At 42.2% G+C, this 12122-nt stretch overlaps 1 protein-coding gene across 1 annotated transcript in view; it reads right to left on the bottom strand.

Moving 5' to 3' along the window:
* Positions 1-12122, bottom strand: part of CFAP46 (cilia and flagella associated protein 46) — a 418285-nt gene that overhangs the window by 367636 nt on the left and 38527 nt on the right. The window contains exons 7-8 of the mRNA XM_030202994.1: positions 11856-11979; positions 1473-1567 (exon numbers count right to left, since the gene is read on the bottom strand). Coding sequence (XP_030058854.1) covers positions 1473-1567; positions 11856-11979 — 219 coding nt within the window. The remainder of the gene's footprint in view (positions 1-1472; positions 1568-11855; positions 11980-12122) is intronic.

The raw sequence follows: 12122 nt of genomic DNA on the forward strand, positions 1-12122 counted from the left end.
TCTACCCGTTCAACTCCACTCATTATTTTATATTTTTCTACATCCGCCTGTTCATCCTGGCCAGGTGGACAATAGTACACTCCTATCGCTATCCTTTTCCATTTTACATATGGAATTTCTATCTATAGGGATTCCAAGATGTGTTTTGTGTCCTGCAAGACCCTCCTTTACATATAATGCTACCCTTTCACCAATTTGATCCACCCTATCACTGCAATATAATTTGTACCCTGGTATGACAGTGTCCCATTGGTTATCTTCGTTCCACCAGGTCTCAGAGATGCCTACTATATCTATCTTTTCATTTAGTGCAGCATATTCTAACTCTTCCATCGTATTTCTTAGGCTTTTGCCATTTGTATACAAACATTTCAAACGTTTGTTGTTCCTATTTACAACTTGCTCAGCAGCTGACAATGATAATTTGCAATCTTGAAAATCTGTCTGGCAAAGATAAGCGCGTGTGTGCTGGCACAAATCTTTAGCCCATTGAAATCTTTTACCTTTTTTTTTCTAAGATGGATGTTTATGCTGCATATGAACATCCATTTCTCCTGTATTTTAGAACAGCAGATTCTGTTCTAAAATACTATTTATTTATTTATTAGGATTTATTTACCACCTTTTTGAAGGAATTCACTCAAGGCGGTGTACATTAAGAATAGGCAATTACAGTAGTAAAAAATATTCAAATAACAATAAATATGGCTTAGTCAAAACAATACATAATAGAACATTTTAATTGATAGTGAAGGGTAAAGCAACAATGGAACATATAGATAGGTAAGAAGAGTTAGAAAGTAGGTGATTAATTTAAAGGTCAGAGATGGTTTAATATTATCTCAGCTAGGGTAGGAGTGGATAAACATGTCCCGCTGCAGTATGTGCAGCCCGTGTCACACCTTGTGTGTGTGAGTAAGACTAACAAGTTAGTTACTTCTTCCATTGAAGGCCTGCTTGAATAGCCAAGCTTTCACCTGCTTCCTGAAGTAGAGATAGTCTTGTGTTAAGTGCAGCCTTTCAGGCAGTGCATTCCAGAGTGTGGGGGCTACTCCGGAGAAAGCTCGCTTGCGGGTATCACATTGTGTAATGTCTTTTGGAGAGGGTGTGGTTAGTGATAGTCCTTGAGAGGACCTTAGTGTCCTTGGCGGTGTGTAGAGGATCATCCTATTCTTCAAGTACTCAGGGCCATTTCCTATGAGGGCCTTGAAGATCAGACAGAGTGAAACTTGAGACATCTGACCTGGACATCTCAATTCTGACTTTTATGTCCTTTCTATAATGGGACTACCCATCTTAAAGAGACAAATCAAATGAAGACAAAATCTTGTACTAAGGATGTATAAAAATTATTGTACTATTTATTAACAGATTCATTCATGTTCAGTTTGTAACACTATTCTCACATTTTCACAAGACAGCATCTTACTTTTGAAATATAAATTTAAGAAGCAGTTAACTGCAGTACTTACCATTTCATTCTCTGAATATTATATATAACTGTTAAAATAGGGGACTCTTCTGTTTCTTTGGCTGCGTCAATCATATCTATTAATTTGTGTTGCACCTAAAATGAAAAAATAAAAAAAACTTCCTCTATAAATCAAAGAATATATTTAGCGTTTTAATTTACAGGACAACTATCACGCCCATTTCAAAGATGGCCCTAGTGCTCACTCAAGTGAGAGTGGCTCCTTGGTTTATTTTAAAATATAAGGATTAAAGGGTCTTTTACTAAAAGGTGTTAAGCTCTAATGCATGCTTAGAAAGTCCTTTTACTAAACTACAGTAAAAAGTGTCCCTTGTGTGGGGTTTTCCTGCTCTAACTATAGCTGTAAAATGACTTAATTTTCTATTTTTTGTATTGATGGCCATGCGCTAATGTTCCCATTAGCATGCAGCCATTAAAAAAATTATCATGTGAGCACTTATCGCCACTCATTTTGTGGGTGGTAAGGATCGGAATGGTAATCCTGCACTCTTAGCATGCGCTAATGTGGATGCGCTGTTTAGCACAGGAATGCCTACTCTCCACCCCATGACATGCCCTCCTCTCCCCCCAAAATACAAATATGGTTTAGTACCCAGATTAGCATGCCTTAATTTGGCAATTACTGCAAGATGCCTGAGTGTGTCCTGCAGTATGCCATTTTAAGCTGCTTTAGGCGTGCATTAGCACCTAATGCTGCTTAGCAAAAGGGTCCCTTAGAGAGCTACCACAAAACACATTAAAGCATCTTATGGTATTTTGCATTAACTATTTTCTAAAAATATTTTTTTACAGGGGGCATGCAATGGGTAGAAAATGGTTATTCCCGGGGACAAAATGGCGTCTAGAGAGGTCATGTGTACCTGAGCTCCTGACTCTCAACGAACGAGTATGAAGAAGTAGCACTCATTCCCCAGATTATTCATGGGGAAGAGGAAAGGGAAAACCAGGGCACAGACCTCCTCCAACCCTGGAAGTCCCGCTCTTCAGCAGCCGACGTTAGAGATGTTCGGTGTTCAGAAGCTGGAAGCACAGATGCCCGCGTTGATTAGATCCGATGCAGTTCAGGCGATTGCAGCATAGAGGCGGTTTCGTTAAGCCCGCCTCTGAACACAGCTCCCCCGCGACCCGGAAGCCGTCTGATGTCGGCAGGGATGCAGCAGGAGTCGTCGTCCGAAGAGTCGATTTCTCAGGAAGCTGGAGGAGGCCCTGCCGCCACTTCAACCCCAGAAACGCTAACATCAAGAAATACAAGGGTGAATAGCCCTTTTTCTCTTTCTAATCTGGGAGCTGCTCCCAGGGGAACTGAAGGTCAACAAAAACCAGCTGTGGTAACGTTGGAGCCCCTGTGGGACGCTATTCAAGGATTGAACACTACTCTTATCCAGGTAATAAATTCACTTAAAGAAGAAGTTTCTGGATTAAAACAATCTCAAGATTTTCTCTCTGGGAAAGTTCAAGAATATGAGGGAAAAACTGATCTACTGGGTGGAGAAATTAAAAAACTACAAAGCTTAGCATGGACAGCGATTAAGGCCAGGGATATCCTTGCTAGGAAGCTGGAATATCTAGACAACCAAGGGAGGAGAAATAATTTAAGATTTCTTAATTTTCCAAAAGTACATTTGATTCCTGCAATTGATATGTTGAAAAAAATATTTTGGAGAAGTGTTAGGAGTTCTGATGGAGGGTTTTCCACCAATTGTCAGAGCTCAATATATAACTGGAATTAGAACTCAGACCTTGGAATCTCAACCTGAACTGAATATCACTGAATTCTTAGAAAGCTCCATAGAGGTGGTAACACAACGAACAACTCTCCTAGTAACATTTGCACTTGAGCCAGACAGGAATAATATGTTTCGATTATACTTTACACACATGAATGCAAAGTTCTTTGGAGCCAAGGTTCAAATATTTCCTGACTTAAGTGGAGGAGTGGCCTAGTGGTTAGGGTGGTGGACTTTGGTCCTGACGAACTGAGTTCAATTCCCACTTCAGGCACAGGCAGCTCCTTGTGACTCTGGGCAAGTCACTTAACCCTCCATTGCCCCATGTAAGCCGCATTGAGCCTGCCATGAGTGGGAAAGCGCGGAGTACAAATGTAACAATAAATAAAGATACACAAAAAAAAGACGAGAATTCATGGTATTAAAACCTAGAATACTCGGTCTAGGTGGAAAGTATGTATTAAAATATCCATGTAGATGTTTTGTATCTTTAAATGAGACAAATTATGTATTTCTTGACCTGAAGAAAATGCAAGATTGTATAATATCTAAAGAAGAGGGTAGTGGCTCTACCTGAATTCTCACACAGGATAATATGCTGGTAATATCAGCTGGCGAGTATTTGTGTTTCCCCTCTCAGATTGATTAGCTGTTTCAGTTTTTGAATTATTTCCTTGTATCTTGTCCCATAATTGTGGTCAATGTTAGAAGTATATTTGCCTAACGCTTGTTTAAGGGATAAATGTTCTATTTAGTGTTATATTCCTAATTTCTTTTGCATTTGTATATATTTGAATGTAATATTGAAAAATCATAAATAAATAATTAAAGAAAAGAAAATGGATATTCCCGTTATCCAGCTAGTGTGTTCACATTATCGCACACTAAGGGCCAAATTCTATATATGGTGCTAAGAGTTAAGCGCATTAATTTAGGTGCACACCCAATTTAATGAGTGTAACTTAACTGAATAAAGAGCCAATCAGTGCTAATAATTGGTGATAACCAATTATCAGCACTAATTGGCAATAATTAGGATTTATGCACATACTATATTCTATAACGATGTGCGCATAAATACTAACGTGCGTACATATTTGGGTGCGTGGATACGTATGTTTCTGAAGGAGTTCCCAAATGTTATGTGCGTTGAGATAGAATATGGCAAACTGTTCCTAACTGTTGGTGCCTGCATTTAAGTCTGCTCCTAGCAGGCCTAATTGCAGGTGCTTACAGTTAGGCACAGTTTATGCCTAAGCGTGATTGTATAGAGGACACATACTCTTTATAGAATCGCACTAAAGCACATTACATTTTTGGTGCACATTTTTAGGCACTACTTATAGTTAATGCAGGTCAATGCAGGTGGTAAGTGCTTCTGTGTTAGTTGTTTGCAGGTGCCGTACCCTAATGGGGACATTAGCACACAACCTGCAAAAAAATAAGCCTGACTTTAATGTCACGGTAAATCTGGGCTTTGCACACAGGAAAACCCATGTTAGAATGTGCTAAGCACAGATTTCACCGTAACTTAGTTCAAGGACCCCTGCATTTGTAAGTAAATATGAGAGGTGTGGTAGCCGTGTTAGTCCACTCTTAAAGGTTATCAATAGAAATCAAACAAAATAAAACATGGAAAAGAAAATAAGATGATACCTTTTTTATTGGACATAACTTAATACATTTCTTGATTAGCTTTCGAAGGTTGCCCTTCTTCGTCAGATCGGAAATAAGCAAATGTGTTAGCTGATAGAATATATAAGTGAAACATCCAAGCATTTCAATGACAATATAGCAGGATGGGGGTGGGTAGGAGGTATACATGGGGACATCAAAGCATTTCATTTCATTCACTTATATATTCTATCAGCAAACACATTTGCTTATTTCCGGTCTGACGAAGAAGGGCAACCTTTGAAAGCTAATCAAGAAATGTATTAAGTTATGTCCAATAAAAAAGGTATCATCTTATTTTCTTTTCCATGTTTCATTTTGTTTGATTTCTATTGATAAGTAAATATGAAAATTCTACAATGGCACTAATATTTATTACACCCCTAGAAACAGCATCAGAGATGTGAAAGCTGAAACCAAAAGCAAAACAAGTGTAAAATTAGCATTTTCACATTTGCAAATTATGTATGAACTCAATTTCACTTTCTACATATCTAGAGAAATTAACTTGGCATTAACCACTTATTTTGCTAGAATTTGCCATTGTGTCTATGAAGGTTCACCATCTCATGAAAAAGGTCTTATGCTAACATGCAAAAATATCAAAATATTAATTTATCTCTAAGGGTCCCTTTTAGTAAAGGGCATTAAAATCTGGACTTAATGCATCTTAACGTGAGACTTTCCTGCACACTAAGCCCAAATTCAACACAGCAGCATTGTCACGGTGGTGACAGTTTCCTTGTCTGTGCTCACCTCGCCCTCTGCTGGCCAGAACCGGTGGCTGCTATGGACTGTCACCCATTCCAGACTTTAGCCCAGTCCGGTCCGAATCTTCCGGGCTGCCAGACTTGCTTTTCTTGTTGGTGCCTGAACAGCACCCGTAGCTGCCTTGTGATTCCTGCAGCTGAACTTCAGCTGCTGATGGGCTTTATTAACCATCTGGAAACTTCTTTGCTTTGCCTTTGCTTGCCTTGTCTAAGGTCCCTGGTATGTGGGTGTGCTCTGTGCACTTCTGCCTAGTCCAGTTTCTAGTATGAGCTCCTTGTCTGGTTCTAGTTAGTTTGTGTGTAGTTTAGCTTTGGTTTTATTGCTTAGTTCCTAGTCCTGTTTCTGGTCTGCTTTTCCTTGTCTAGTGTCTGTGTTTCTTTCTTAGTGGCTGCCTGACAGCTTTTAGTCCTGACTCTTTTGTGTGTTTCCTGTTGTTATCCAGTTCCTGCCCTGTCCTGCAAGTCCTGCCGGCCGCCTGCACCCAGGGGCTCAACTCCTGGGGAACGGCGGTCAAGCGCAGGTGAAGTCTAGCTGTTCCTGCTCTGCCTGTTCCAGCTTGTTTGCCTCTGCTGCAACTCCAGTCCGGGGTTCCAGTCCTGTTCTGCCTTGTCTCTGGTTTAGGAGTGGTTTTGCCTGCCACTCCAAGGGCTCACAAACCCAGTGTTTCCATGGGAAGCCTAACAAGTATTTAGGGCTTTAAAAAATTTTTTTCTATTTTGCAGGTCCTGTGCTAATTTTCCATTAGCACAAGGGATTTGCAAGAGGAGAGAAAGAAGAAGGTGGATGGACGACACAAGAGGAAGGCAGATGGTCGACACAAGAGGAGAGAAAGAGGAAGGTGGATGGTCGACACAAGAGGAGAGAAAGAGGAAGGCGGATGCTCGACACAAGAGGGGAGAAAGAGGAAGGCGGATGCTCGACACAAGAGGAGAGAAAGAGGAAGGCGGATGCTCGACACAAGAGGAGAGAAAGAGGAAGGCGGATGCTCGACACAAGAGGAGAGAAAGTAGGAGAGATGGTGGACAAAGGGAGAAGAAAAGGAGAGAGAGAGATGGACACAGGATGGATGATAAATAGATGGATAAAGATGGAGGACACGGGGAGAAGAGAGAAATATGGAGAGAGATGCTGGACACAGGGAAGAGTTTGGGAGAGAAAGAGACAGGAATGCAGGGCATGGGAAGGGGAGGGAGAGAACGCAAAAGAGGAAAGATGCTAAATGAAGGAGAGTGAGGAGGTGATTTTTGAAAGATGGGTAGAGATGCTGGACACAGAGGAGGAGGAAGTTATTGAAAGGCTGGGAAGAAAAGAGAGATAGGGAATGGTGGCTAGGATGAGGGAAAGAGATGAAAAGCTGTAGGTAGCTACAGTAAGAAGAGAGAGTTTGAATGAAATCTTAGTGGAATAAGAGACAGATTAATGGAAGGAAGCTGAGAGGTAGAGCTCAATGTCCGAGATGGATGTGAGGAAGACACAAGGGAAGGAAAGAAGTATCAGATGGACTGGAGACCCTGGAAGAAGAGTTAAGAGAAGACAGAGGAAAGCAGAAACCAAAGACTGAGATCAACATGATTTGAAAAATCATGCTACAACACTTAATCCTTATTAGCAGCGATACCTTGGCATTTTTTCTGCTTATAAGGATTAACTGTTGTAGCAGTGATTTTTGTATTATATCCTTTCTGTGGAAAGATTTTGAGACAGTACTACAGATACGCGGAGGGACATAATCAAACGGGGCGCCCAAGGTTTCATGAGGGCGTCCTCTCAGGCCAGCCCCGCGAAGGGGCGGGGAAACCCGTATTATTGAAACAAGATGGGCGTCCATCTTTTGTTTTGATAATACAGTCGGGGACACCCAAATCTCAACCTTAGAAATGGTCGACCTAAATGGCTGATCTCATAGACCTATCAACCAGAAACACAATTAGAACATCACGAACAAACCTAAATCTTCACTATCCTAGCTGCAAGGAACTGAAGCACAATAATTTATGGATCCAGCTTCTCCTATATAAGCACAGAACTATGGAACACATTACCGAAAGCCATAAAGACAACACAGGATCACCTCAATTTCCGGAAATCACTAAAGACCGATCTGTTCGAAAAGGCATACACTACTGATCCAACTTAAGTAACTGAACTCAGCAACACAACAAAGCCATAACCTGCAATGAACAATATATCACTCTTCTTCACTTGATTCTCTAATGTTCTGTAACAACATCACTCTGTATTTGTTTCATCACCAGAGGTGGCTAACACCTCACGGTACTATGTAAGCCACATTGAGCCTGCAGAGGGATGGGAAAATGTGGGGTACAAATGCAACAAACAAACAAACAAACAAATAAATAAATAAATGTTGAGATGGTCGTCCCCGGGTTTCAGCCATAATGGAAACCGAGGTCGCCCATCTCAAAAACGACCAAATTCAAGTCATTTGGTTGTGGGAGGAGTCAGAATTCATAGTGCACTGGTCCCCCTGACATGCCAGGACACCAACCGGGCACCCTAGGGGACACTGCAGTGGACTTCACAAATTGCTCCCAGGTGCATAGCTCCCTTACCTTCAGTGCTGGGCCCCCCAACCCCCCCCCCTCAAACCCACTACCCACAACTGTACACCACTACCATAGCCCTAAGGGGTGAAGGGGGGGCACCTAGATGTGGGTACAGTGGGTTTCAGGTGGGTTTTGAGGGCTCACATTTACCACCACAAGTGTAACAGGTAGGGGGGGAAGGGCCTGGGTCCGCCTGCCTGAAGTGCACTGCGCCCACTAAAACTGCGCCAGGGACCTGCATACTGCTGTCAGGAAGCTGGGTATGACATTTGAGGCTGGTAAAAAAATTTTAAGTTTTTTTTAGGGTGGGAGGGGGTTGGTGACCACTGGGGAAGTGAGGGGAGGTGATGCCCGATACCCTCCAGTGGTCATCTGGTCAGTTCGGGCACCTTTTCATGGCTTGGTCACAAGAAAAATGGACCAAGTAAAGTCGGCCAAATGCTCATCAGGGACGTCCTTTTTTCCATTATCGGACGAGGATGCCCATCTCTTAATCACGCTCCAGTCCTGCCTTTGCTACGGTGCTGACACGCCCCCTTGAACTTTGGTCCCTGCGACGGGAAGCAGCTGAGGATGCCCAAAATCAGCTTTCGATTATGCCGATTTGGGCGACCCTGAGAGAAGGATGCCCAACTCCCGATTTGTGTTGGATGATGGGCGCCCTTCTCTTTCGAAAATAAGCCTGTTAGACTACTAAAGAAGGCATAATGTTGCTGAAACACGAGACAGTGTCGAGTCCATCCTATTGTTTTGGCAATAAAAGCTTTTTATCTACCTACCTCTGGAGGTCTACTTGTTTTTGGTTGACCTACGTCCCTTCCCTACTTTGTTGGACATGACCATGATCTGAACACCCAACTTTATATGTCCACCACATTGCTTGTCAGGCTGGCACAGAACTTGCAACTTGCTTTGGATCCAATTGAATCTGGTTCCGATTATTCAAGTAAATTTTAACAAAATGCAGATCCAAACACTGTCAAAGAAGGATCGCCTATGCCTACTTGAATCACTCAATGAAAGGTTCAATGAAAGGGTACATGCTTATGCAATCTCCCTTTATAATGGGGATTACTAAAGAACATGAAAGAACTCTCCAGAGTTACTGAGGGGAGGGTTCTAAGGTTGTGGGTGATAAAGAATGCAGACCAAGAGGGTGGGTTCCTGAGTAAGTTGCAGAGGAAAATGTTTCTGGTTGTTGAATGACAGTAGGGGAGGAGTTTAGAGTTAATAAATAATGTTGTTGGGGTTTGCACAAGGTCTTTGGTTGCCTCTACCCCCACCAGGACCCTTGTGGAGAGAGGAATGTCCTGGAAGAGTTCAAGAAACTAAGGCTGACCATAAAGAAAGGTTTCTGCCAGTAAAGTATTAACCATGAAGTGGAGGGGTGCTCCAGGTGGGAAGTAGGAGATCCCAGCCTGGGAGCTGGAACAGGAAAGACTCTGTTTGGAGACAAAGGTGTAGCCCGGAGTGGTACTCCTTTTGGATGACAGTGTGGACAGACAGGGAGGTCTTGTACAAAGAAAGATCTGCTTATTGCACAAGTGCTACAGGCACAGCCTTAGGTTGTTACACCCAGAAGGGACAGGAGGAGTTGTAAATATGTACATACTATAGGATTATAAATTGCATTGGAAAAGATATACCATATCCCTAAGTTTGGCTCTGGATTTATAGTTTGTATCTGATATTTTAATTTACACCCTAATTACTGAACATTATACCTTGTCCTGATATCATTATGTTATGTTTTATCTACTTATCCACCTCTTATTATACATAATTTTCTTATGCACCTTAATTGCAACAATTCTGAAATTCTTACTCCGTTAATGTGATTTCCATGATATTCTTATGCACCTTATCTGTTATCTATATTCTGATTTTCTTATTCCATCAATGTGATTGTTGTTGTATTATATTGTAAGCCACATTGAGCTTGCAAATAGGTGGGAAAATGTGGGATATAAATGCAGCAAATAAATAAATAAATAAAAATATCAAGTTGGACAACAAATTGTTCTAAATTTATGCTTGAAAGGTTTTGAACTGTCTGTTGCAGAGACTTCAGTAAAGTTCTGATTGTTTCACATAAAACTCTGGACTGGAGTCTTTTCTTTGCATGAGAATGAGAACTAATTTACTTTCTGGACTTGCAGAGAAAAGTGTGCAGAGTGTATAAAGAGTAAAAACCCCGGCTTACTATCCTATGACCTTCTGGATTTTTATCCGGCCCCAGCCTGCGCCCAGCTCAGTGTGTGTGAGTAGGAAAGCAGCAGTGCTTTTGGAATAATGATTTCTGTGTGGCCCTGGTCTTGGGTGCCCCCTGAACCGAGACAAGCTAGTTGGTATACAGACTGTTGTGTTGTGTGTGCTGAGAGCAGGGTTACACTTATAAATCAAGTACCAGTGAACTAGCAAAGATTTCCTACAAAGAAATAATAAAGTTGCAAGACCACAGAACATGTAGAGGGGCATTTTTGAATGGGGATGCCCATCTCCGAGAACAGCGCTGTGAAGGGGTGGAGCCAACAGTACTTTTGAACGAGATGGGCGTCCATCTTTCATTTTGATAATACGGTTCGGGCCGGCCAAATCTCAACATAAATGTTGAGATGGCCGGCTTCGGTTTTCGCCCATAATGGAAACCGAAGCCGGCCATCTCAGACCTGGCCAAATCCAAGGCATTTGGTCATGGGAGGAGCTAGCATTTGTAGTGCACTGGTCCCCCTCACATGCCAGGACACCAACCGGGCACCCTAGGGGGCACTGCATTAGACTTCAAAAATTGCTCCCAGATGCATACCTCCCTTACCTTGGGTGCTGAGCCCCCCAACCCCCCCCAAAACCCACTCCCCACAATTGTACACCATTACCATAGCCCTTAGGGGTGAAGGGGGGCACCTACATGTGGGTATAGTGGGTTTTGGGGGGGTTTGGAGGGCTTAACATTTACCAGCACAAGTGTAACAGGTAGGGGGGGATGGGCCTGGGTTCACCTGCCTGAAGTGCACTGCACCCACTAAACACTGTTCCAGGGACCTGCATACTGTTGTGATGGAGTTGGGTATGACACTTGAGGCTGGCATAGAGTCTGGCAAAAAATATATTTTTTGGGTGGGAGGGGGTTGGTGACCACTGAGGGAGTAAGGGGAGGTCATCCTCAATTCCCTCCGGTGGTCATTTGGTCAGTTGGGGCACCTTTTTGAAGCTTGGTCGTGAAAAAAAAGGGACCAAGTAAAGTCGACCAAGTGCTCATCAGGGACACCCTTCTTTTTTCCATTATCGGCCGAGGATGCCCATCTTTTAATCACACCCCAGTCTCGCCTTCGCTATGCTTCCGACACAATTATGCCCTTCTAAGCCAGTCAGGTTTTCAACAAACCCACAATGAATATGCATGACATAGATGTACATACAATGAAGAATGAGTATATTCCCTGTTGATATCCTGAAACCAGATTAGCTGGGCATGACCCAAGGACTGATTGAAAACCAGTGGAACAAAGTATTTAACTTACTGTCTTGAGCACAAACAATTGATTCGACTTTGCAAACTGGTATGTTTTAGTTATTTGGGTAGTATCACACATCGCAAGACACAAATGTTTTGAAAATGTTTACCATAACAGAAAAGAATTTTGGATATTTATCTGCAGCCAGAAGTTTAATATATTGTGCTGAATTAATGGCATAATCAGAAGCTTCTTTCAATTTCCCAGCATCCAGCAAACATTCAAGGAATTCTCTGTAAACCAAGCAGAAAATAGAATTTTCACAGCTTAATGACATTTCTCATATTCACAAGAGACAAACATAGTAGACTTAAGTAAAGGGTGGTAGATTAGTCTCTGAGATCTCAAGAACTTCTTTAAGGTATCATTTCAGCAT

This window comes from Microcaecilia unicolor, chromosome 5 (assembly GCF_901765095.1).
Source record: "Microcaecilia unicolor chromosome 5, aMicUni1.1, whole genome shotgun sequence".
Classification (NCBI taxonomy): Eukaryota; Metazoa; Chordata; class Amphibia; order Gymnophiona; family Siphonopidae; genus Microcaecilia; species Microcaecilia unicolor.